The 21,487-nt window shown below is 48.2% G+C and overlaps 2 protein-coding genes across 4 annotated transcripts; both read right to left on the bottom strand.

Moving 5' to 3' along the window:
• Positions 1-665: 665 nt before the first annotated feature.
• On the bottom strand, positions 666-18,783 carry LOC6532711 (tetratricopeptide repeat protein 28). Of its 3 annotated transcripts, XM_039374701.2 has the most exons (8): positions 18,694-18,783; positions 17,691-17,786; positions 13,407-13,598; positions 6,511-8,580; positions 5,265-6,432; positions 3,518-5,201; positions 2,687-3,456; positions 666-2,619 (listed from the first exon to the last, which is right to left on the bottom strand). In XM_039374701.2, the coding sequence occupies exons 3-8, from the start codon at positions 13,548-13,550 to the stop codon at positions 884-886; spliced, it is 7,572 nt and encodes a 2,523-aa protein (XP_039230635.1). In that variant the 5' UTR covers positions 13,551-13,598; positions 17,691-17,786; positions 18,694-18,783; the 3' UTR covers positions 666-883. The 3 variants fall into 3 exon arrangements, with proteins under 3 accessions (XP_039230635.1, XP_039230637.1, XP_039230636.1); XM_039374703.2 differs by lacking the exon at positions 17,691-17,786; XM_039374702.2 differs by lacking the exon at positions 18,694-18,783 and having other exon boundaries at positions 17,691-18,649.
• Positions 18,784-19,002: 219 nt separating this feature from the next.
• LOC6532708 (zinc finger CCCH domain-containing protein 3) lies at positions 19,003-21,330 on the bottom strand. The gene is made up of 4 exons (XM_002093414.3): positions 20,525-21,330; positions 19,882-20,427; positions 19,589-19,784; positions 19,003-19,530 (listed from the first exon to the last, which is right to left on the bottom strand). Exons 1-4 carry the CDS (start codon positions 21,205-21,207, stop codon positions 19,156-19,158), a joined length of 1,800 nt encoding a protein of 599 aa, XP_002093450.1. The 5' UTR covers positions 21,208-21,330; the 3' UTR covers positions 19,003-19,155.
• Between the last annotated feature and the right edge of the window lie 157 nt (positions 21,331-21,487).

Raw genomic sequence — 21,487 nt, 5'->3', positions numbered from 1 at the left:
TTATACAAATATTATACGCTAAAACAAGCATTGAATACACACAATATTTAAAAAGATCTATTATGGATTAATTGAATGGCAAACAAATGTGTGAATTATGCTAAACAAAAAGAGAAACACAAAGTAAACATATTTTTAAATACAGTTTTTTATTTCACATTTTGCATATACACATTGATATAAATATATTGTAGCTATATACTAATTATGGAAGTTTATTGTAGGAGTCTTGCAAGCATATTCAATGGCACACAAACGACAAAAAAAACAAAAAACAAAAAGAACACAAGATTTGGAGTAGTTAACATTTAAGAATTGTAAAGTGAAGATCCATACATATTTATATATATATACAAAAAACAAAAACAAAAACAAACAAATGCAGCTATATTATTGCAGCTATATTACTAAATAAATTATAAAACAAAAAGATCATACAAAAAAGATAAATTATTAAAACCTGTAAAAACTAAGTAAAACAAAATAAAATTAGTTACATTAGTTACCAAATCCCAGAAAACATTCTCTGCTTTCACACGTGGCACTCATTTTGTTTTCCTTGAAGAAATTTAATTGAAGAGGGAAAGTGGGATATCACTTTTTAGTGATTTGAGCGAGCAACTTTTCAGGGTTTTAAATAAAATTGAAATAAAACAACATTTTCATTTGCAGATATTCAGTATAACAGTTTATTTTTGCTAAGTCATATTCTATAAATCCTATTAACTTAGGGGCACCTTAATGTAGACTTACACAAATAGTTGAATAAATTTTAATCAGTGGCTTGGTTATGAATATAAGTTATGCGTTGAATCAGTTTAATGAAGACTATGAAAGAAATAAATATAGTTAGTAATTGAATGCAACGAGGGATCGAGTAGCTCTAGACAAGGCGAGCAGATGAGCAGGTTGCTCCCGAGGAAGCACTTTGCGGTTCCGCCTCGCCTCCTTTTCCAATGCCCGCCAGGCTTAGGGTTCCTCCGGAGGCACTGGCCAAAACTCGTTTGTAGTTGCTGCTGCATTGGGAATCGGCTACCGATCGTCCATCGCCTTCATCACGTCGAGAAAGATCCACGGAATAGGGAGCTCCTGAGCGGAGCTCGGAACTCGCGGCCGTGTGAATCTCAAGGCGACGCTCCAATATATCGGCTGTGGTCAGTTCGCTGGCCTGCACCAAACTGCTATCCGGCACATTGCTAAGCCAGGGCTTAAGGATGCTCTTCTTCTGAATGGTGACCGCCTTGCAGCGACAGATGACGTCGGCGGGCTCACCACAAATGGAGCATGTGTTCTCCACGGACGTAGCCGAGGTGCCCTCTACTTCATTGACCCCTCCACCCACCACCGTGGGCATGGTGGCTCCGGATGAGCTGCCACTCAGCTCCAACTCGCTGACAGCGTCGACCAGAGTCTTGAGATTGGCACCCGACTGTGGACAGGCCTCCGTAATGGACACCACCTCCTGCTCCTCATAGTTGGGACTCAAGAGCAGCTTGGAAAGAGGTGGAGCCAATCCTAAGCCCACATTTCGGTCGTGATACATTTCCGATATGCTTGGAGTCAGTTCGCGGTTCATGTGGCGCATCATGCTGTCCTGCAGGCTCTTGGTACTTGACTTGGAAGGGGGAGGAGTCTCCTCCTGCTTCGGTTCGTTCAGCAGATCAGAATCCGTCTGTGAGAAATACAAGCTGGATGGATTGAAGACAACATTGGAAACGTCCTCCTCCTCGGGCAAAGCAAGAGGTTTTCTGGCAGCAGAACCATTGCTCATGGCGTTTCCATTTCCAGGTGTACTTAATTCAGTCCTTACACTCAGCCGGTCCATAAAGAGAGCATGCTCTTTGTTAACCCGCGCAGCTAGAGAACTCTGAGCACTTCCCAATTTAATCTTGGGTTTGCTGCGTCCTCCCGCACCCACACTCAAATTGTGGAAGGTTGGTGGACGTGGTGGCGGTAGTGGTGGCTGCTGCTGGGGGATTGCAGTGCTTACTCCACGTCTCAGTACCGTAGCATGACCAGATCCCTCCCAATCAGTGGTGCTGCTGGCCGAGCTGGAACTATCGGGTCTTCTATTCAGGGCCGTGGATGCTGGAGGAACTATTGCTGCTGAACTGGTCTGGGAGTAGAGACTCCTAATGCGTGTCTGATGGGCCAGTGCCAGTGATAAGCTTGGATCGGTCACTGGTGGACTGGGAGTAAAGGCAGCATCGCTTTCGCCACCACCGCCAGGTCGGGAAACTCGCACCGGCGCACGCATGCTGGCATAGCCCAGTCGTGGATTGGATAAACCAAAGCCAGGTTGAGTGACATAGCCATCCGACAGGGAATGCTCACTGTCGGTGGTGTTGGCCAGACTGGAGTCCAATGCGCCACTTCCTGCACCGCCAATGGCATCAGTTCGTCCGCCATCTGGTTCCCCACGACGTCGCACATATGAGATGAAGGCACTGCGTGGATGCAAGGGCAATGGTGCCTTGTTACCACCATTAACGGAGGGAGTGCTGCTGGCCGTAGGTGGAATTGTAGCCACGTCCATTTCCGGTTCCGCCAGAGACTCACAGCTGCTGCTGTGATCGGAGTCTCGATCCAATCCCAGATTTTTGGGCGCCTCACGGGTGTCTAAAGTGGAGGAATCATATCACATCATCATTATATCCATTAGGTAATCCAATGCAGCATTACTTACCAAACAAGGCGAGGAGCGCCTGCAAGACAAACTGGCACTGCCGGCGATTGGCCTGTTTTCCGGTGCGCAGGATCACTTGATCCGCACCCACCTCCGTAAGATCAAAGCCCACGGAGGCGAGCAGTTCATGGCAGCCGGCTACTCTCCAGAGTCTTACACTCAGCGGCATCTCAATGAAGCAAGTCTCGGCAATGGCATCCGATTTGGTGGAACTTGAACTGTTGGCGGGATTGGAGCCCGGAAACTGGGCCAGGATATTGCGCACCACTGCAATGATGTCGCCCGCATACTCGGCACTATTCACATGGACCAATTTGCCCAGAGCTTGGAGCGTGGCCGGCGTCAGGGCAAGAAGAGCCTGGAGACTGGCTGAGCACTGGGCCAGTCGTTCCTCGGGATCCGCTTGGGGGAAGAAAACGCTGGCCGGAATCCCATTAGCGGCCGGTTCGACGCGGAAGCCCACTGCCATCAGCAGATCCTTCCAGCCCGCCACGGGTCCAGCCTTATTCTCTATGCTCTGCTGCGTGGTGTACATGGCGTTCTTCTGGCCGCGGTGTATCCGCTGCAAACTCTTTTCCACCAGATGCAGACAGACGCGCAGCGCATCGCGACAACGCTCTGGCGTTCGGAGGAGTTCGCAAAGGGCATGGCCCATGGCCACTTTGTTCGATAGCCGGATATTGCTGCCCACCAGTAGAAAACCGGCCCAGTTAGCCGGATGGGCAAAGTGCTTGGTGTGCTGCACAGTTTGCATGGCTTCCGCCAAGGCGCTGAAACAATCGAAAGTCATTAGTTTTTCAATTCTATTTGTGAGATTGGATAATTACTTACCGGGCTGCTCGTGCGCCCTGCAACAAGGCGGAGTAGAAGGCGCGCAGTAGAATCTTGGCCGCTGTTTCCGGCACGGGCCACAGTGAGATGAGCACGACTCCGGCTCCGGCTAAAAGCCAACCGCCTGCCAGTTGTGCCACCCCGTCTCCGGTGATGGGTTCCACGGAGTGATATGAGCTTAGCACCACCAGACGGGCACTCAAACGCAGTTGTCGCAATTCTCCAGCTGCCAACGTAAAGTCAGTCATTTGGGGCTCGTGCGGTTCCTTCTGCTCCGGCTGTTCAGCCGTAACCACATCGCCGGGACTCAAGACCACAGCACCCAGCTGCCAGCTGATATTCGCCGCAAAGTGGACGCACTCGGCGGAGGGAAGCTCCGCCAGCACTGATTCCTTGGTGGCATTGGAACCGGCCAGGGCGGTGGCCTGCAGCATATCAGCCACCATGGCTGCCTCCTGCAAGGCTGCAGGCGATTCAGCTCCAGCCCAACCCCAGAGCTCTGCGAGATTGGCCGGTATACGAGGTCCGCCAACCACAAGAGCCTTGGGTGGACGAGCTCGATCCCGTCTGATCCTCGGACGACTGCGCATTGATTGCAGTGAGGGAGCTGTAAGAATGGCACACCTCTCACACAAATATTCTCCATCCTCTTGAGCTGCTCTCAAAATGGCAAATGGAACCAGATATAGCGAACTATCTAGTACCAGGACCAACTCCCTTCTGCCCTGTCGGTTGGTATCTGCTTCTCCAGCTGGCAAGAGGTCATCAAATTGCGCTAACAGCAGATTGTACAGGATGTGCAGGCAGGATGGTCCTCGCCAGACTGGCAAGCCGGGAGCTCTCCGGGAACTGCGACTGCCAACGGATCTGGTTGAGCCTTGCAGACTGGCCACTGAGCCACCAACTGATCCCACCGAGAAAAGCGAACTCAGCGAGTAGTTCGAGGAGTTGAGCAGTTGATTGCGGCTCACCATGCGTAGAAAGCCTCCTCCGCCGGAACCACCAGCACCTGGCAGATCCTCCAGCAGTTGTTCCGTGCTGGCACGCCATCCACTGCCGTCGCCTTCGTGAAGAAGACTCTGGGAGTTCACACCCAGATTATCCCTTACCAAGCTCATATAACGTTCCAGTAATCGATTCGCCTTATTGGATGTCTCCTGATCTTCAGCCTGCTCCTGTTTCTGATCCCTGTTAAGCTTGAGTTCCCTCTCCAACTCCAGTTCCTCCTCCTCCTCCTCTTGCTCACTGAGGGACAAAGGAAGCTGCAGGCTATGGGCATCGATCTTAGTCGCATGGAAGCGTACAATGCCAACATGGGGTTCCAGCAGCCAGGTGAAGAGTTGATCCCCAGCCAAGCTGTAGTAAAGTACGGTACTGCGACCACGGTCCACTGTCTCTTGAATGGTCTCGCTGTCGGCCAACGGAACCTTGGCGCCCTCTCCGCTCACGGCATCTGCTCCGCCACGCGCCTTGCATCGCTCGGCGGCCACCAGGGCATCCTCATTGCGATTCAGTGCCACCAGGAGCACTTGAAGCAGTTGATAGCAACTGGTCTGCAGATCGTAGAAAGCCTGCCGCGTCTCCGGACTTCGCTGTTCATGGCGCACGGACTCCAGCAGCTGGGCGGCAGTCTCCAGTTGAATGTGGGCTCCTTCGGCATCGCCAGAGGATCGAAGGGCAAGACCTACGACGGAATCCAGAGAGCTTGGTTACAAATGATCACAAATCACACCTATTTCCCACTTACCTAATTGATGTCTTATCTTGGCTTCCTCCTCTGACTTTCCCGTGGTCTGAGCACTGGCTAATCCTTGCCGCAGATAGTCCACCGCTTGATTGTGCTGCTCCAGCTGATGATGAACCCTGCCCAATGCCAGGCACGCCATCGCCTTTGCCAGGCGATCCGTACTCAACTCCAATTGCCGTTCGTAGCACTTGAGCGCTTCTGCCTGCTGGCCCAAAGATTCGTGGACGGATCCAAGATTACTTAAAGCTCTCGCTTGCAAGGCGGGAGCCGAGAGTTCCGTACAAATCTCCAGATCCTGCCGGTGCAGCTCCAATGCTTGCGCATGCTGCCCCATTCGCTGCTGCACCTGACCAAGGGCACACATGGCATCCGATTCCAGGGCTCGATCCTGCAGACCCTGCGCCAATTCACGCTGATGCTCCAGGCAGTTCAAGGCCTGGGCATGATTCCCGAGGGCGGCATGGACGTGACCCAAGTCACCATAGGCTAAGGCCTTGATCTCTGGACTGTGCAGTTCGTGGGCAACCACCAGGCGCTTCTCGAGGCAAACAAGAGCGGCGGGCAACTGACCCAGCGCTCTTCTGGCCTGACCCAATCCTCGATAGGCGCGCTCCTGATCCCGATGGCTGGTCAAGCCCAAGGCCAGCTGAAGCTGACGGTCGTGACACTTCAGCGCCTCCTCATAATCTCCCAGAGCGGCATAGCAATCACCCAAATGTCCCAGCGCTCGCGCACGATCCGCCTGAGTGGAGGGTAAGGAGACGCGTTCCAGGGTACCCAATTGCGCCTCCAGGCAGCCAATGGCCGCCTCATAGTGGGCCATGTTTAGACGAGCAATGCCCAGATTCCCGTGCGCTTGGGCCTCCACTGCTGCATCCCTTTGCTCCTGAGCGCGCTCCAATTGCTCCTGGTAGCACTTCACCGCATTCGTCCAGCTGCAGAGGGCCATGTGCACGGCTCCCAAGTGGCCATGGGCACGACACTCGCCGGACAAGTCGCCCAGCTCCTGGCGCAGTGTCAACTCCTGGGTGTGATGACCCAATGCCTTGTCCCAACGTCGCATCAGTCTGTGGGCCAATCCCAGAGCTCCACAGGCAGCTGCTTCCATGGAACGATCTCCAGCAGCTCTGGCTAAAGCCAGCTGACGTTGATACAACTTAATGGCCTCCTAGAGAGGAAGAAGGAAAATAAATGGGAAAGATCAGAGAAGGGATCGGTGGAATTTTTTGAATGGCATGTACTTTACCTCATATGATCCCGTTCGTATGAGGATATCACCAATGTTCCCCAATGCTCTAAACTTGGCTGGCAGTTGGTTGGTGGCATGGGCCACCGCTAGAAACAGCTGCTGACACTCCAGGGCGGCAGCAGTGTGTCCCAGGGCCAGATGAGCGAGTCCCAGATTGCAGTAGGCCCTGCCCATGTTGGGTCGATGCTGGGCATCCTTGGCCAGGGCCAGATCCTGGTCGTAGTATCTCACAGCCGCCCGATAGTTTCCCAGCGAGAAGTGAGCGTAGCCGAGTAGATGACACGCCTTACCCTCGGCGGCCACGTCACCCAGTTCCTGGGCGAGCATCAGGTAACTCTCGTAGTGAGGCACCGCCTCCTCGTACTCCTGCCTGCCACTCAGGCAGTTGCCCAGATTAAGCAGGGCACATGCCTCTCCTGCGGTATCCTTCAAGGCTCTTGCGGTGGCCAGATGGGCTCGATAGTGGGTCAAGGCTGCATCATGGGCACCCAGTGCCTGATAGGCCACCGCCAGATTACCATGTGTGGCCGCCTCGGCACTGCGATCGTTCATCGCCTGATTGATGGCCAGTTCCTGCTTGTGGTACTTCACTGCCGCCTCGTACGATCCAGCCATATGTGCCATTCTGGCCATGTTTCCGTAAGCCTTTCCCATGCCCGTTCGATCGCCCAGCGAGCGGGCAATCCCCAGATGAGCCTGGTGCAGCTTCAATGCGGCATCGTGGGAGCCAAGCATCTGGTAGACAATACCCAGATTAGAGCACGCTCTGCCCTCGCCCAGCTTATCCCGCGCTGCCAGTGCCATAGCCAACTGACGTTCGTGGAACCTCTTGGATGCACTGGCATCACCGGCACAACGCGCCGCATGACCCAAGCCCGCGTAGGCAGCCGCCTCCATGGATCGATCTCCCAGAGCTTGAGCAATCCGGAGTACCTGCTCGTGACAGGCTGCCGCCTGGGTGAACTGACGCCGCTGGTGATGAGCAGAGCCCAGATTGGAGTACGCCCTAGCCTCTTCCACCTGGTCGTGCAGCTTGCGTGCCAATCTTAGGTGCTGCGAATGGCAGTCCAAGGCGGCTTCACATTCTCCGAGTGCCAAGTACACCGCTCCCACGTTGCCAATCTCCCGAGCCTCCTGCAATCGATCTCCCAGTTGCTTGAACAGCTGCACACACTGCTTGTGGGAGGCCAGGGCATTGGGATAATCTCCGCTAGCCGTGTACACGTGTCCCAGTGACGTCAAGGCTGCCGCTGCCGCCTGTGTATCCTTGCACTTCATCGCCAGGACGAGTTGGTAGCGATGCGCTGTTAGTGCCTCCTTGTGGGCGCCTTGACTAAAGTAGGCCGAGCCCAGATTGCCATGTGCCCGACACTCGCCAGCGGTGTCTCCCAAGGATTTGGCCACCGCCAGATCCTGCTGCATATAGCCAATGGCCTGATCCAACTGATTCAGGGCCCAGTGCGCGGAGCTCAAGGCGCTGAATACCGAGCCACGCAGTTTCAGGGAGCAACTGCCGATGCGAAGAGCAGCCTCCAGAACAGTTACCGCTGCCGGATACTGTGTCGCCTGTAGCAACTCCTGACCCACCACAGAGCTGACCACAAACGGCGACTCCTGCAACTGCATGGTGCGCAATTGCTGCAACGTGGGCTCCAGTGCCGCACGCAAAGGACTCTTTAGGGAGGCTTCGACCAGGCCGCCCATCAGCTGCTTGTTGCTCGGCTCCTGGGCCAATCCGGAGGCAAAAGCAGCCAGCGCCTCACCATAACGACCGAGGCACTGCAGTGCCACGCCCTGACGGAAGTACGCCTTTGGCCATTGCGGACACAAGTCCTTCGCCTGCGTCGCATCCTGCAAAGCGGCCGTGAATTGGCCCTGTTTCAGCAGAGCAGCCGATCGATTGCTGTAGAGGATGTGGTTGCCCGGATCCAGCTGCAGTGCATCCGTGTAGAGCAGCACGGCCGTGGCAAAGTCACCGCTCTGGCAGGCGGCATTCGATTGACGCACCTTCTCCAGGAAGAGGGCGCGGTTAGCAGCGGGCAACTCCGGCGTGCATTCCGGCTCATTCTGTGAAATAAAAAGATTTCAAGTAAGGTGATGAAAAAGATGGCACCAGTTGATATTTTCTCTACGTGTAGCCGATTAGAGTTAGCATTGATTAGGGCCAAATTACTGGGCTGAGTAGCATTCCACAATGCGATGGCCTAAGTAGAGCAATAAACACAACTGTACAAAAGTGGAGGAGCAGCCGGTGCAGGGAGCGCCAGGTGGGGATTTGCAGAATTGAGGGAAGAGTCTGTTTGATTGCACATCTGCCGCTGTTATTGGGAAGCACAGTGGGCTTGAGTTGCATAATTCAGAGGAGAAAACTGAAGATACTTGATCAACTGGAATCACTTTGAACGGCAGTCCACGTTGTGACGAAGTTTAATGATTTTTAAATTACCCTGCCTTGTTTATTATCCAATGTGCCTAATCCTTAACGTGTTCCGTAGAACCTTTCTTTCCAGGTAAAACCCTACTGACTGACCCACAGTGCGGTCGTCGGTGGGTTGTAATTATGTTAAATGCCGACGCACCAGCTTGGCGGCCAAGTCAAGTCGCCTGCCCTCGGAACACAGGTATGCGGCCACCGAGTCACGTTTCCCGGCCAACTGCTGTTCACAGCTCGCACTGCTCACAGCTCACAGCTCAGAGCTCCCAGCTCCCAGCTCCCGATCCTGTTCGCTGGCCAGGCCATCAAATGCGGAAGCAATTCCACGAATTCGTGGCCCAAGAACTACACTGAACTGAACTGAACAGAGCCACGACTACGACTATGCTGCTGGTGAATCAGTAGCTTACTAGCTGTGGAGCTGTGAAGCTTTGGCCTTTTTTGGCATAGGCCACCGATGGCCATGGTCACGGCCACATCCACATCTCGCCGGGACGTTGAGAGACGAGACCGTGACAACGACGTGGAAATTTTTACATATTTTTTGAAGCAATTAAATGCAATGAGTATGCAAATGCATTAGGCCAGCACTGAAACGGCGACCGAGTCCCAGTTGGCCAGTCCTTGATAGCAAACGTGGCCAGCTGGCGAAGCGTGAGTCTTGCCTAGATTGGCCTTTTTGGCCGCAAAACCTCTCCGAGCTCCGAATAAATCAGCCAGCTACAAAGTATCTGACAGATGCAGAACGCAATTTTCGTTTTATGCTGCCTATAAATGCCGGCCAAAACGGACTTGGCCCCAGCGATAAGGCACAAATGAAGAGGGCGTTTCCAAAAAAATAAAAACACCGAAAAAAGAAAAGCGTTCGGGAATCGAATTGCTAAATACCCTGTCTTGGTATAGTATTGTGGTCTTTGAAAGTGAAATGTGTACTTAACAATCTCCCAAATAAAAAGTAAGGTAAAGTCAGAAGTGGAATAACTGAGTTAACTAAAGTTCCCTTTTGCAAAGGGTATACAAACAGAACTTGGACTCTTCATCTCCAGAGCGTTGGCGGTGCTAGCCAAGTAGATCTCGCAGACATGATATGGCGGGTCTGCTGCCAATGGTCAAAGTCAAATAACACGCACAGTGAGGAACATGCCCTCCAAATGGCCAACGAAGACGATCTCCGGCGGTTGGGAGCGCCGCTCTGGGAATTCTGGCGGAATGGCATTAGCGCAGATGTTATCACTTTGACTAAAATAATAATAATAATAGCAGTCAGTCCGACAGAGTTAGGCCGAACTTGAGCCGGAATGTCGATGGCTTGGGATAGGGATAAGCTCAGACTGTGGGAATGCTGCGTGAGAAGGAGTATTCCGCGATCCAGCGATGACAGATGGTAGACATAACTTTAAAGAAAGTATTAAGGTTTAAGCCTTAGAAACCCAGTAAAATTTATAAGTGAACTAAAACATCGTGAAAACATCCTTAAAAAGCTTAAAAACTGGTTTTCTAATGAATTAAGTTTTCTTTAAGTACCTGACTACCGCTTTTATTGACCATATCAATTCCAAATTTGCCTCAAGGCACTTTATTCCCCTTATTGCATAAAGTCCGGATCTGTAACAAGATCACTATAGGCACTTTTCTGTATTTGTATCTCCTAATTAACTACCTTTCTTTCCATTCCAGAGGGTACAAAATCACAGTGGATCTGTTTCTGGATTTTCTGCCCTTTCGCTCCGTTTGTGTTGCACACCGTGCTGTATGTCAATTTAGGAATTGGCGCCCAAATGGCACATAGAGAAGTCATGTAAAGTGATAGTCTGGCTATCTCGCTTCGCCAATTCCAGCTAAATTGGCAGCAGCAGTTGCAGCAGCAGTTGCAGTTGCAGTTGCCGCAGCAACATGGCCAACAGCAACAGCAGCAGCAACTTCGGCCAACCAACCAACAGCAGCATTTTAGAAAATAGTCAAAGACGAACAAGAATTTTATGCAATGAGAAAGGGAGAAAAGCGGGTAGAGAAAGGAAGTCGGCGGTTGGAATTCAGGAATGCCAGAGAAAAACCTGCGATTCGAGAACTGGTCGCCGTTTTCCTGGCTGTCCGCCCAGCAGCCAAAGCAAAAAGAGCAGAAAAAAAACAAGAGAGAACGCTATAGTCGAGTTCCCCGACTATCTGATACCCGTTACTCAGCTAGTGTAAGTGCGAAGGACAGTTTTTGGCGGTTTATGGGCGTTAGAGTGGGCGTGGCCAAAAGTTTTTTGGCAAATAGATAGAAATTTACAAGACTAATACAAAAATGAAAAAATATCAAAACATTTTTCAAAAGTGTGGGCGTGGCAGCTTTGGGCGGTTTGTGGGCGTTAGAGTGGGCGTGGCAAAAAGTTTTTTTGCAAATCGATAGAAATTTACAAGACCAATGCAAAAATGAAAAAATATTAAAACATTTTTCAAAAATGTGGGCGTGGCAGTTTTGGGCGGTTTGTGGGCGTTAGAGTGGGCGTGGCAACCTGAATCGACAAACTTGCGCTGCGTCTATATCCCTGGAGTCTGTATACTTAATCTCAACTTTCTAGCTTTTGTAGTTCCTGAGATCTCGACGTTCATACGGACGGACAGACGGACAGACGGACGGACAGACGGACATGGCCAGATCGACTCGGCTACTGATCCTGATCAAGAATATATATACTTTATATGGTCGGAAACGCTTCCTTCTGTCTGTTACATACTTTTCAACGAATCTAGTATACCCTTTTACTCTACGAGTAACGGGTATAAAAATAGGGAAAATAAAGTGAGCGAGCGCTCAGTAAGACAAAAAGTGGCACCCATAGATGCACTCGGGCTGCCGCCTGGAACCAAAACGGGCTAGTATGTGTTGGTTTCTGCCATATACTCCTATATGGTTGAGTAAGTTGGTATATGTGTGTTAGCCCCAGAGGCTGGAGGAGCATCGATAAAGTCAGCTGCATTGGAATGCGAACAATTTCACGATTGCTGGTGGCGCACATTGGCATGTTTTGCGCTCAACTCGAGAATTTTGTTGCAATTTAACGCGTAATAAAATAATTAGCTGCGGGCTGAGCTTGACTCTGAATATTCTCCCCTTTAAAAGCAGCTCCTAATCCGCGATTATCCCATTGCTGAGTGGGCAGGAAGTGGGCCGCTAGGATATTAAATCCAGGCATTAAACTTTTAATTTTATTAGATACCGCTTTATGTGTATACTATATGGTCTTAATATAAATTGTTGGCTACTTAATAATCTCAAAGGCTGCAGCTCTATACACAGATTTACTAGCTTCATTTAAACATAATTATAAAACAAACATAAAAGTATATGAGGAACAAGCTTGAGTTGCATTTATAATATTATTATGGAGAAGTCAGATATCTTTGCAATAAAGGCAAACTTAAACTGGAGTTTTTATTTTATATGAGCATCAGAGGGTAAGCTTTAAATATTTGTCTGTTTAGACTTAATCGAAATTGACATTAGTCTGGAATTTATGCACTCATTTAGCTGCTGATTCCCCCACTTCGCTGCCCAGCAACCCTAAATTCCTGGCCACGCTTCTTTGATTGTAGAATCTGTGGGGAACGGAATTGGGTATGGGATTGGGATTGGGAATGGGTAGGGGAATGGTAACTTCCTATAGTCCGTCTAGCTGGCGAAAGGGGACACTCGAATGCCAGTCAGTCAGTCGGACAGACGGCGAGACAGGCCGCAGGGGTCTGGATCTGGATGCTGGACTCCCAACTCCCTGATCCCTGGATTCCGAATTCTGGTCTGGAGTCCGTTGCAGGGACAGAGTCTGAAACTTATCCAACATCGTTGACGTTGTCGTCTGTTCCTCAAGTTGTTGGATCTTTTTTTGTTCTTGCCCATGACATGACAGCGCGGAATATGATGAAAGGGCCCAGGGAATGGGAGTCAGGGTCAGAGGACTAGGAATTGAAGTTGGAGTTGGAGTCGGAGTCAGTGTCAGAGCCATTCGCAATCGCTTGAGGTTTTGCGTTTTGGCATTTTTATCTCCCCGCTCGGCTGGGCTTTTGTTTAATTTGGCCCTTGTAGCTAAGCCCTTTTGTAGTCTTGCCGCTGAGTTAATCAACATTGAAATCATTTTGCCATCATTTTGATTATTGCCCCTGATTGTTTTTTTTTCTTTTCTTTTCTTCCTGTTCAAAAAGCACAGACTCGCTTTTTTCTTATACATTTCCACTGCCTCTCATCTCATCGCTTTTTGTTGAAAAAGTTTTCGGCGCGCGTAATGCCTGATTAAGTTTTATACTTTTGAAGGCCATAAATAATTGTCATGGTGTTTGAACTGCAAACTGGAAATACATGGCCCGCAAACATGTTTTTCGATAGTTGGGGCGAAGGGGAGGTGCTGCGTTGGTATGGTATGGTCGCAGTCAAATACAATAATTAAACAATAATACGATTTCATTTCGCCTTTCGACTTACCTCGGAGAAATCCCGCTGCGACATCTTATTCAGCAGCTGCTCGCCAACGATGGCAATTTTGGCATTGTTCTCATTATTACCAGCGGCGTGATTATTTGCATTAAAGTTTAATGGCAAATTTATAATGTTCTCATAATTCGTCATTTGTGCGCCAGCGAGGAATCATTAGGTCGCCCTCTGATCTTCGTATCTCTGCAAACAAAAGGAGGAGTAAATGGTGTTTTTTGTTTATAGAGCAGCTATATAAATACAGAAAATAAATACAAGCGAAACAAAAGCAAAAAGCCCCTGACAATGAGACTTTCAAATGCCGGGGGAATTCTAGGGAATCAAGGGACGCCTCTTATGCAAATATTGGCCGATCCTCAGCCGCAGTCACATAAACTTGACAATTGAATGTGGCCATAAATTTGTGCGATACCCAGACCCCCTTCCCCGCAAACTCCCCACCACAGAAAACAGACAAGCCGTGGCGCACAGTGGCCTCAACTTCGGTGAGAACTCTGTTTCCACTTTGGTTTTTGCGTTTGGGTGTCGGCTTTGGGTTGCGAGATTCTGATTGCGCCATTCACTTGCCAGCGGCGCCTGCCTATCAACAGCATCGGAATTGAAAAACCGCCTCTTCCCTTCGAATTTGTTATCATTTAATTGGCTCACCTTCTAGAGAGAAAGTTGCGAAAAGCAAACAAGAGACTGCAATTAAAAAGCACCGAAATCAATTAAGGCGTTCTTCATAGGCGGAAGCTCCCAGACTCCAAAGATATGCGATTTGATACATTCACCATGCGGCAATAGTACGTCGCGTCTTTTAATGGGCTTCCGTTGGTGGGCAGAAGCCATAGATACACAGATGCACAGATACACGGCCCTAATTGAAATGTTAGGCCTTGCAACAAGAGAGTGACTTGAGTGACAGGCGTAGGAAAACCGCAGTCACCATGGATCCATGAATCCCTGGAAAGGTGCGTTCCCCCCGCTGAATTGATTATTCAGTGCAACTCGAATGGAATTGTAATGAGTGAGTCGCGCGGTCTTGGAATTTCAACAATCAAATTTTATTCAGTGCACAATGCACTGACCACCGGCAATTATTGTTCGCTCTGCTATATTTTTATGGCCATTGCTGTGCTCTCAATTCGCTGCTATCGTCGACAAAACTGCCCACAAATAGGCATAAAAAATTGTCATAAACCGTAATGCATGCAGGTGGTTGTCATAAAGCGCTTATCAATTGGTCAGCGTCTGTGTGGCGGCACTTGTAACAGTTCGCTTTTATTACTTTTATTGGTTCAAGTTGCTGTTTTTACCTGCTCTCCATTTCTTTCTTTATTTTTTTTTGTTTTTGGCACAATTATCATTCGTTTTTGCTGGTTTTTAATGTCCGGTTGTGATGCCCGGTTTCATAGCAAATGAGATAATTTAGATGCCTTAATGGTTTTATAATTGTACTTGGTGCCAGCTTTTTATGTGCCAGTGTTTCGGTTTTTCTGTACAAGCTAGATTATGATACCTAGGGATCCAAATGGGCGAATTTTTCGCTTTAGATTATGTTTTCTGTTACTTTTTGCAAAAACCGACAAGTTTGTGCCTTAAGTCTTTTGTGATTTCTTTCAGGTGCGTGGAAATAAAGTCATAGAAAGTTTTGGGTTGCAAGTAAAAAGTTAACGAAACAAATATTTTGCTGTTTTGAAACATCATTTGAATAGGGTATCCTTTTGTATGGCTCCAAACAAGGAGTAATGCGTGGTATTTTATATCTTTTTGTAGCTAATGAACCCTTACAGTTTATTTGCGCCAAAAGTCAACAAACACCACGACAGCAGCACCAACAAGAATCGCTTTGAATTGCTTTTGTCAGGTCATTAGCGTTGACTAAATTCGCCTTAACTTAGGCTCCTTTGGAGCTCCACCGTCACCAGCACCACCTCCATCTCCGCCATCACCAACACCCCTCTTTCTGGCCCAGCCACTGTCACAGTAACAAAGTGTTGCAACAATCTTGCATTTGGCTACGTTGGCGGTCGTTTAACGAGCACAAAACTCAGCCCTGGGCAGCATGGAAACAGCAAAATGGATGAGAAGGAGGACTCGTCGGCATCAACCGAAAAAAATAACATGACCACCAATGGTTCAGATGCTGCGAAGGGGGGGCAGCGGGTATGCTGCGACTTTATTACAACTTCTATAAATGATTTCCGCTATTAAAGTGAAACATTTTTGCATAATTTTTCACTTAGAAAGGACAACAAGGAACAGCACCAAACGAAATCGATCAGGAACTGGAACGGCGCGGAACGAGGGGAAGGAGGTGGAGGGCATCGGAGAAATTCCTCACGCTTCATGAGACCCGCCAGGTATGCCCCAAAATATTCCACACCACAACGCCTACCCAGACCCATATACCATATACCATACCCATACCCATACCCAAACTCCTGATCCGCGTTAAGGGTCTCCTGCCAGACCGCGTTCATCGTCATCGTCAACGTCTTCTTCGGACGGTTTTTGATGATAATGCCCCTGCTCCGGCACCAACTGCATCCCAATGCCCCTCCTCCGATTCAGCCATCTCGTAACCTGTTGAAATGTGTGACAAATTGGGCGTAAAGAGACCTCAGTCCTGTCCCTTCCCCAAATTCTGTCCCATTAAACCCCCGAGCATGAAACGTGGGCGTGACAGCACCGATTTTGGTTAAGATTTTTTTTTTTCGATGCTTTTCCTTTGCCCGCAAAGAGCGAAAAATATATTTGGAGCGTTCTCAGTGCAGAAATTGAGTCATAAATTATTATGTTTATTACATTTTGCGATTAAGGGCAACTGGTGGGATGCCTTTGTGCATAAATATATACAAAATGTACTTATCATAAGTATAGGGAATCAACATAAATTTAATGAATTCAATAAATCAGAAGTTTCTTGATATTAGTCATTAGTCTATGTAAGCTATAATAAATTCATAAAAACTAATTGTAAATTTTTTTTCTGATTTACGGCACTTTCCCTGAAACCAAAAACTGTAGCCAACAAAATTTCCCAGGGTTTTGATCGTTGTCACTTTCCCCCCTAAATGGCCGCGTCTTTTTCCACACATCGGACACTTGTTAACGGACAAATCGGCAACAAAATTAATCACACAACATGAGATGTGTTGCGTCTAAAAGGTGTTTATGTTTTTTGTTTCGTAGGCCTAACGTTTTCGCAGCCGTAACTGGCATGCTGTACAATTTCTGAAAAACTCATTAAAATTGCTGGCTGGCAAGGAAACACACAACTGCAGATACATATTTTCCAGTTGCCACAACATGAAAACAGCATTGAATAGAAAAAGGAAACAAGGCGGACGAAGGAGAAGAAAGATGCAGGCAGGCCAAACGAAAAGCAATTTTAATGAAGCCAAAGTCGCAGCCACTTGTTGCAGTTGCAGTTGTTTTCTGTGGCAAGCCGCATTGTTGCCGCCTTATAAGCACGGCATGCATTTGTTGCCCGCAAATGCGAGTGGCACGATGTAATTGACATCATTAGATCGCACCGAGTTCCACTAGAAAGTGGCCGGCTCTTCCTCTTCCTTCCCGGCATTGGGACACCGTTAGCCCCATTACCACTCTACGGCCAACACAGCCCACCCAGCGCAAGTTCGTGTCCTAAGTCTTTTGTTTTTCCTTGGAACTCCATTTCAATAAAATGGTATGGAAAATACTTTCAGCATTGTTCTGTATTGCATGATATGTGTAAAATAGGTTATTTTTAATTAACTTGACCTTGATTTTAAAATTCGAGTTTGGGAACAAATATCTAGGCTGTATTAAAACCAGCAAATAATTTATAAAATTACTACAATATTTTTAGAAGTTAATTAATCATAAAATTCAAATGGTTCTTCAAATTACGATATAAGCTAAAATACAATTATAGCTTTAAATGAAAAGCCAATTAAGATTAAATAAGCAGTCCGAAAACTAAAAAAGATGAGCATCATTATTTTTTTTATGGTGTCGTGCTACGATGCATGTTAAAAGTCATTGTAGTAAAATCCGACCAAAAAGTAACCCCTACACGGCACCGTTAGTCCGACTGCACGACCCACCGCGATGAGGAAGATCCCAAGGTATCCCATAGCGATCCCAACGAGGCCCCAATTATGCAAATTATTAAATGAAAATAAAATCTAATATAATTATTTCGTGCTGGAGATTCGAATTCCTAATGCCATTGTCACATAAATTTCAAGTTTAAGCATTTTCGGTTAAGACTTTCTTTGGGAATTTATGGGGATTCATGCTCACCATGGAATGTGGCTGGAGACTGGAAATCTCTGCTTTGTTCTCCACTCTCTTTTCCCCTTTTTATTGTTTCTCGCTTTGTTTTATCACAGGCTGCCGCTGAATTATATTGAATTAATGTAATGGGTGAAAATGTGGCTCATAAAATGGTAATTATACGAAATTAGAGCAAACTTGATGGCGATTTTTCAACGATTAAGTTGGTAATGGGTCAATAATAATGAGTAACGAACGGTTTTCAAAATAATTTCGCACTCAAAATGATTAATGGCTTATATATGCAACAGTTATTTGCTTATTTTTTGCAACCTTTGGCTGCACATTATATAACTTTACAGATTTATGCAGCTTGGCGGAGGAGGTTACATAAATTAAAAATACATTTATATGGCTCTTTGGTGTCATTTTGGTTAGTAATTTATGTAGAATACGGCTTGGCCAACAACAAGAATCCGAAGAAGAGGAAAAAGCAGAAGGAGAAGTCGCACTCACACACACACACACGCACACACACAGCCACACACACACTGGAACACAAACGCGGGTCAAACAAGTCAGGCAACTTTTTTCACCTCTTCGGCCAATCTTCGGATTGCCTTCCTTTTTTTTTCTCTTTTTTTTCCTCTTGTTATTAGTAGCATTTACTTAGGAATGCACCAAAGCGAGAACGTATCGGAAAAAATGTACCAACAGCCACAAGTGCACAATTGAAAAAAATTCGGTTGGAAAATGGTTTTGGCCTGGTTTTCTGCACCAAAGCGAAACAGCGAAAGAGCGACTAAGGGACAGTGAGAGCAGATGAGTTTCGAAAATTCCCGATCGCGAACAGATGTCAAAGCCCGTGGTCGAGTTCAAAGGCCATTTGCCGCAGATCTTCCAAGTTTTTGGACCGCATTTTTCAGCAACTGCACGAACATTTCGCTTTTCTTTTTGGCCTGGTGAGCAATAAATTTGCAACAGCCACCGCTACGCACACTCACACACGAACACCAACACACACACTCACTGTTTTTGTTGTTGCTCGAGACGGAATCCGCGTTTATTGTTCAGATGTTGTACGAGCCGCATGCAAAATTCAACTGTGGCGAGAAAATCGTGGCTCGAATCGAGAGAGCGGCTTGAAAACAGGTACACAGCTATGTGGCGCCACAAAATCCAATAACAAGTGGTGCTGCCTGGTCACACTGCACGATCGGCATGTTGCCAGATGGTTTGATACACCGAAAAAAAACATTGATGCATTTTACCAACGATCTTAAGCTAAAATCGAGCATTGAAATGTTACAAATATCCAGCCCAGAAACTACAGCTTTTGTTTATTTTTACGCAAGTAAATTTGTCTTTATTGAGTATTTTATTAAAAATCGAAGGTAAACTACTAAAGTTAAATCTTAGAATAAACGCTAAAACGATACTTAACCGAATTAATTTGTACCTGAACGTTGGATCCAAGTCACCTCGCATTGCCTTACAATTCCTCTTCGCCACCTAAAGGAATAAAAGAGGGCAAAGTTCCCAGTTGTGGACGTCGTCGAGGGCCAGGAGCTTCCGTTTCCGCCTGATCCGCTTCAGGTTCCTCCTGCTCCACGTCATTCGTGGTCAATATAGCCTCCGCCGGCTCCTTATGGGTTCCAAAGTACCGTGAACTGGTGGGCAGCTCCTGCTCGGTGGCAGGTTCTTTCGCAGTATCCGGGACGGTGACAGGTTTACAGCTCGGTTTGGGACGCGACTTCACCTTTACCAACCGCTTCGATGGCGGCTTCTTACAGAACACACACCTGGGCAACTCGCACTTGCCCTTGCGCTCCAACTCGGGACAGGCAAACTCGTGACGTTTGTTGCACTTAAAAAGGATTGGAGTTAGTGGTTTATCAACGGAAATAAGTGCCAGACCAATTTACCTCGGCAGCCAGCGGACAGTAGCCGCGCACAAAGTCAATGCATATCTCGGTCTTGCTGCTCAGCTTCTTGTGTAGGTACGGGCAATCCTCGCGAACGCAAACGCCACGCAAATAGTACCGACAGACGGGCATCTTCTCCAGGGTGACATTATGGGACAGCAGGCATTCGGGCTTGGTGCATTCGCCGCGCAGAAAGCTGCAAGTGAAAGAATTTAAGAAGAAAACCGCATTGGGAACTTCGAACCTTGAACGCCATCGAAGGTTTAGCACTCCTCGCTTGGCCTAGGACAAACCTGACACAGATGGCGACCTGCCGCTTATCGTGCAGTTTGCGGCACTTGCCGCGATTGTGGGCGGCGCACTTGCCCAGTTTCTGGAAGATGGCACAAGGCACATTGGTCTTCACCAACGATTTGTTGAGCAACGTAAGACTTCTTTGTTTGGCGGTGATTAGATGAGCTCGCGATACGTGATTGGTGGTACGTACAAAGACATTCAGTGCCTTTGGCGACGCCACGTAGGTAAGGCCACCGATATCGATGCGCCGCAGAATGCTACGATTTACGCTACTCTGGACAGCACCAGCTGCTGAGGGTGGAACCCTGGTCAGGCGGCAGCCGGATGGATCTAGGATGAACTTATTGCCGCTGACGAAGAGGGTTCTGCCAGACAAGGTACGCTGCAAGGTCCTAGGACTCGTCGTTTTGGCTACCCTTGCGGAGGAACTGGCATCCAGCTTGGTTATCTTGTTCTTCGATATCTTCTTGTACATCACGCCGTGTATGCTGACCATGCTGAGGGATTTGTTAACGCCCAGCTTTAGCACCTGCGGCTTGGAGCTGTAATAATTATTAAGTTAGTTGATGCACGTTTCTCCGCCTTAGAGAGTCGACTGTTGTTTGACTATCACTAGCGCTCGTATCCGAATTTCATTACCTCAATTTTTTGGTGGTCTGCGCTTCATTGGTGCGTCTCAGGGCGTACTGGCCCACAAACTCGCGAAGAGGACGACGCTTCTTGACCAGCGGTGTACAGGTAAGTGAGATGGCACGCACTAATTTGTACCTAGTGCGTTTGGCAGGTGGAGGAGGATGGGGGGCAGCAACCGCTGGCGCTGTTTTCCAAGCTCCTTGGCGCACAATCTTCCGCTTGGAAATGCTTACCAATGGAGGCTGCACCAGGCTGGAAACACTGGACACAGGTACTGGAGCAGCGGGCTTCACTGGCAGAGCACTGGACTTGACTTGTGGCTTGCGCACGAGACAGGTGCTTGCTTTGCTGATGATCTTGGCGGGCGGAGGAGGAGGTGTAGCCATTAAGGGAATCGTTGGCACTGGCGGATCCTGTAGATAGTACGAGGCGGAAACCTGTTGCATCATAAGCTGCTCCTGCTGCTCCCGTTGGCATTGCTCGTACATGGCCCGTTGGCGATGCAGGAAGTGCGGATTGATGTGGATCGCGGGCTGGAGCTGAGGTTGCGGTGGCGTCTGGAACGCCTGGAAGGCCATTTGGAAGGGCAGCTGATGCGCCGTTTGACCTTGCAGCTGGAAATTGGGATTGATGTAAACCTTTCGCGTCGTGGACGGCTGTGCCTCGTCCGCGCTCATATGCGGCAACATTTCGTCACTTCCTTGGCTAAACCTAATGTATGAATCGTTGACTATTTTTGGTTCTTTCTCAAATTTAACACTTATTTCCAATGCTTCTGTGTATTGAATACAATGTTACGTTATGTATGCAGTGTGAACTTGCGCATGCAAGCGATAAATACCAAATAATACTGGAGAGTGAATGATTAAAAATACTAACAGATGTTTTATTTTTAAAAATAATTGAATTTATCTTATAATTATTTTATTCATGCAACAAATAAAATTTTTCGTATATTTGCTGATGAAC

This window comes from Drosophila yakuba, chromosome 3L (assembly GCF_016746365.2).
Source record: "Drosophila yakuba strain Tai18E2 chromosome 3L, Prin_Dyak_Tai18E2_2.1, whole genome shotgun sequence".
In the NCBI taxonomy this organism is placed as follows: Eukaryota; Metazoa; Arthropoda; class Insecta; order Diptera; family Drosophilidae; genus Drosophila; species Drosophila yakuba.
The sequence above is the reverse complement of the archived record's forward strand: the minus strand, read 5'-3'. Positions and strand labels throughout refer to the sequence as shown.

Bases quoted from the DNA above. Each gene is read 5' to 3' on its own strand.
- LOC6532711 (XM_039374701.2), bottom strand. From the start codon at position 13,550: ATGACGAATTATGAGAACATTATAAATTTGCCATTAAACTTTAATGCA. The intron at 8,581-13,406 runs GTAAGTCGAAAG...TTTATTTCACAG, and splicing joins CGCAGCGGGATTTCTCCGAG to AATGAGCCGGAATGCACGCC. The intron at 5,202-5,264 runs GTAAGTGGGAAA...ATTCCGTCGTAG, and splicing joins CAAGATAAGACATCAATTAG to GTCTTGCCCTTCGATCCTCT.
- LOC6532708 (XM_002093414.3), bottom strand. From the start codon at position 21,207: ATGTTGCCGCATATGAGCGCGGACGAGGCACAGCCGTCCACGACGCGA. The intron at 20,428-20,524 runs GTAATGAAATTC...TAATTATTACAG, and splicing joins CAGACCACCAAAAAATTGAG to CTCCAAGCCGCAGGTGCTAA. The intron at 19,531-19,588 runs GTAAATTGGTCT...ATCCTTTTTAAG, and splicing joins ACTGTCCGCTGGCTGCCGAG to TGCAACAAACGTCACGAGTT.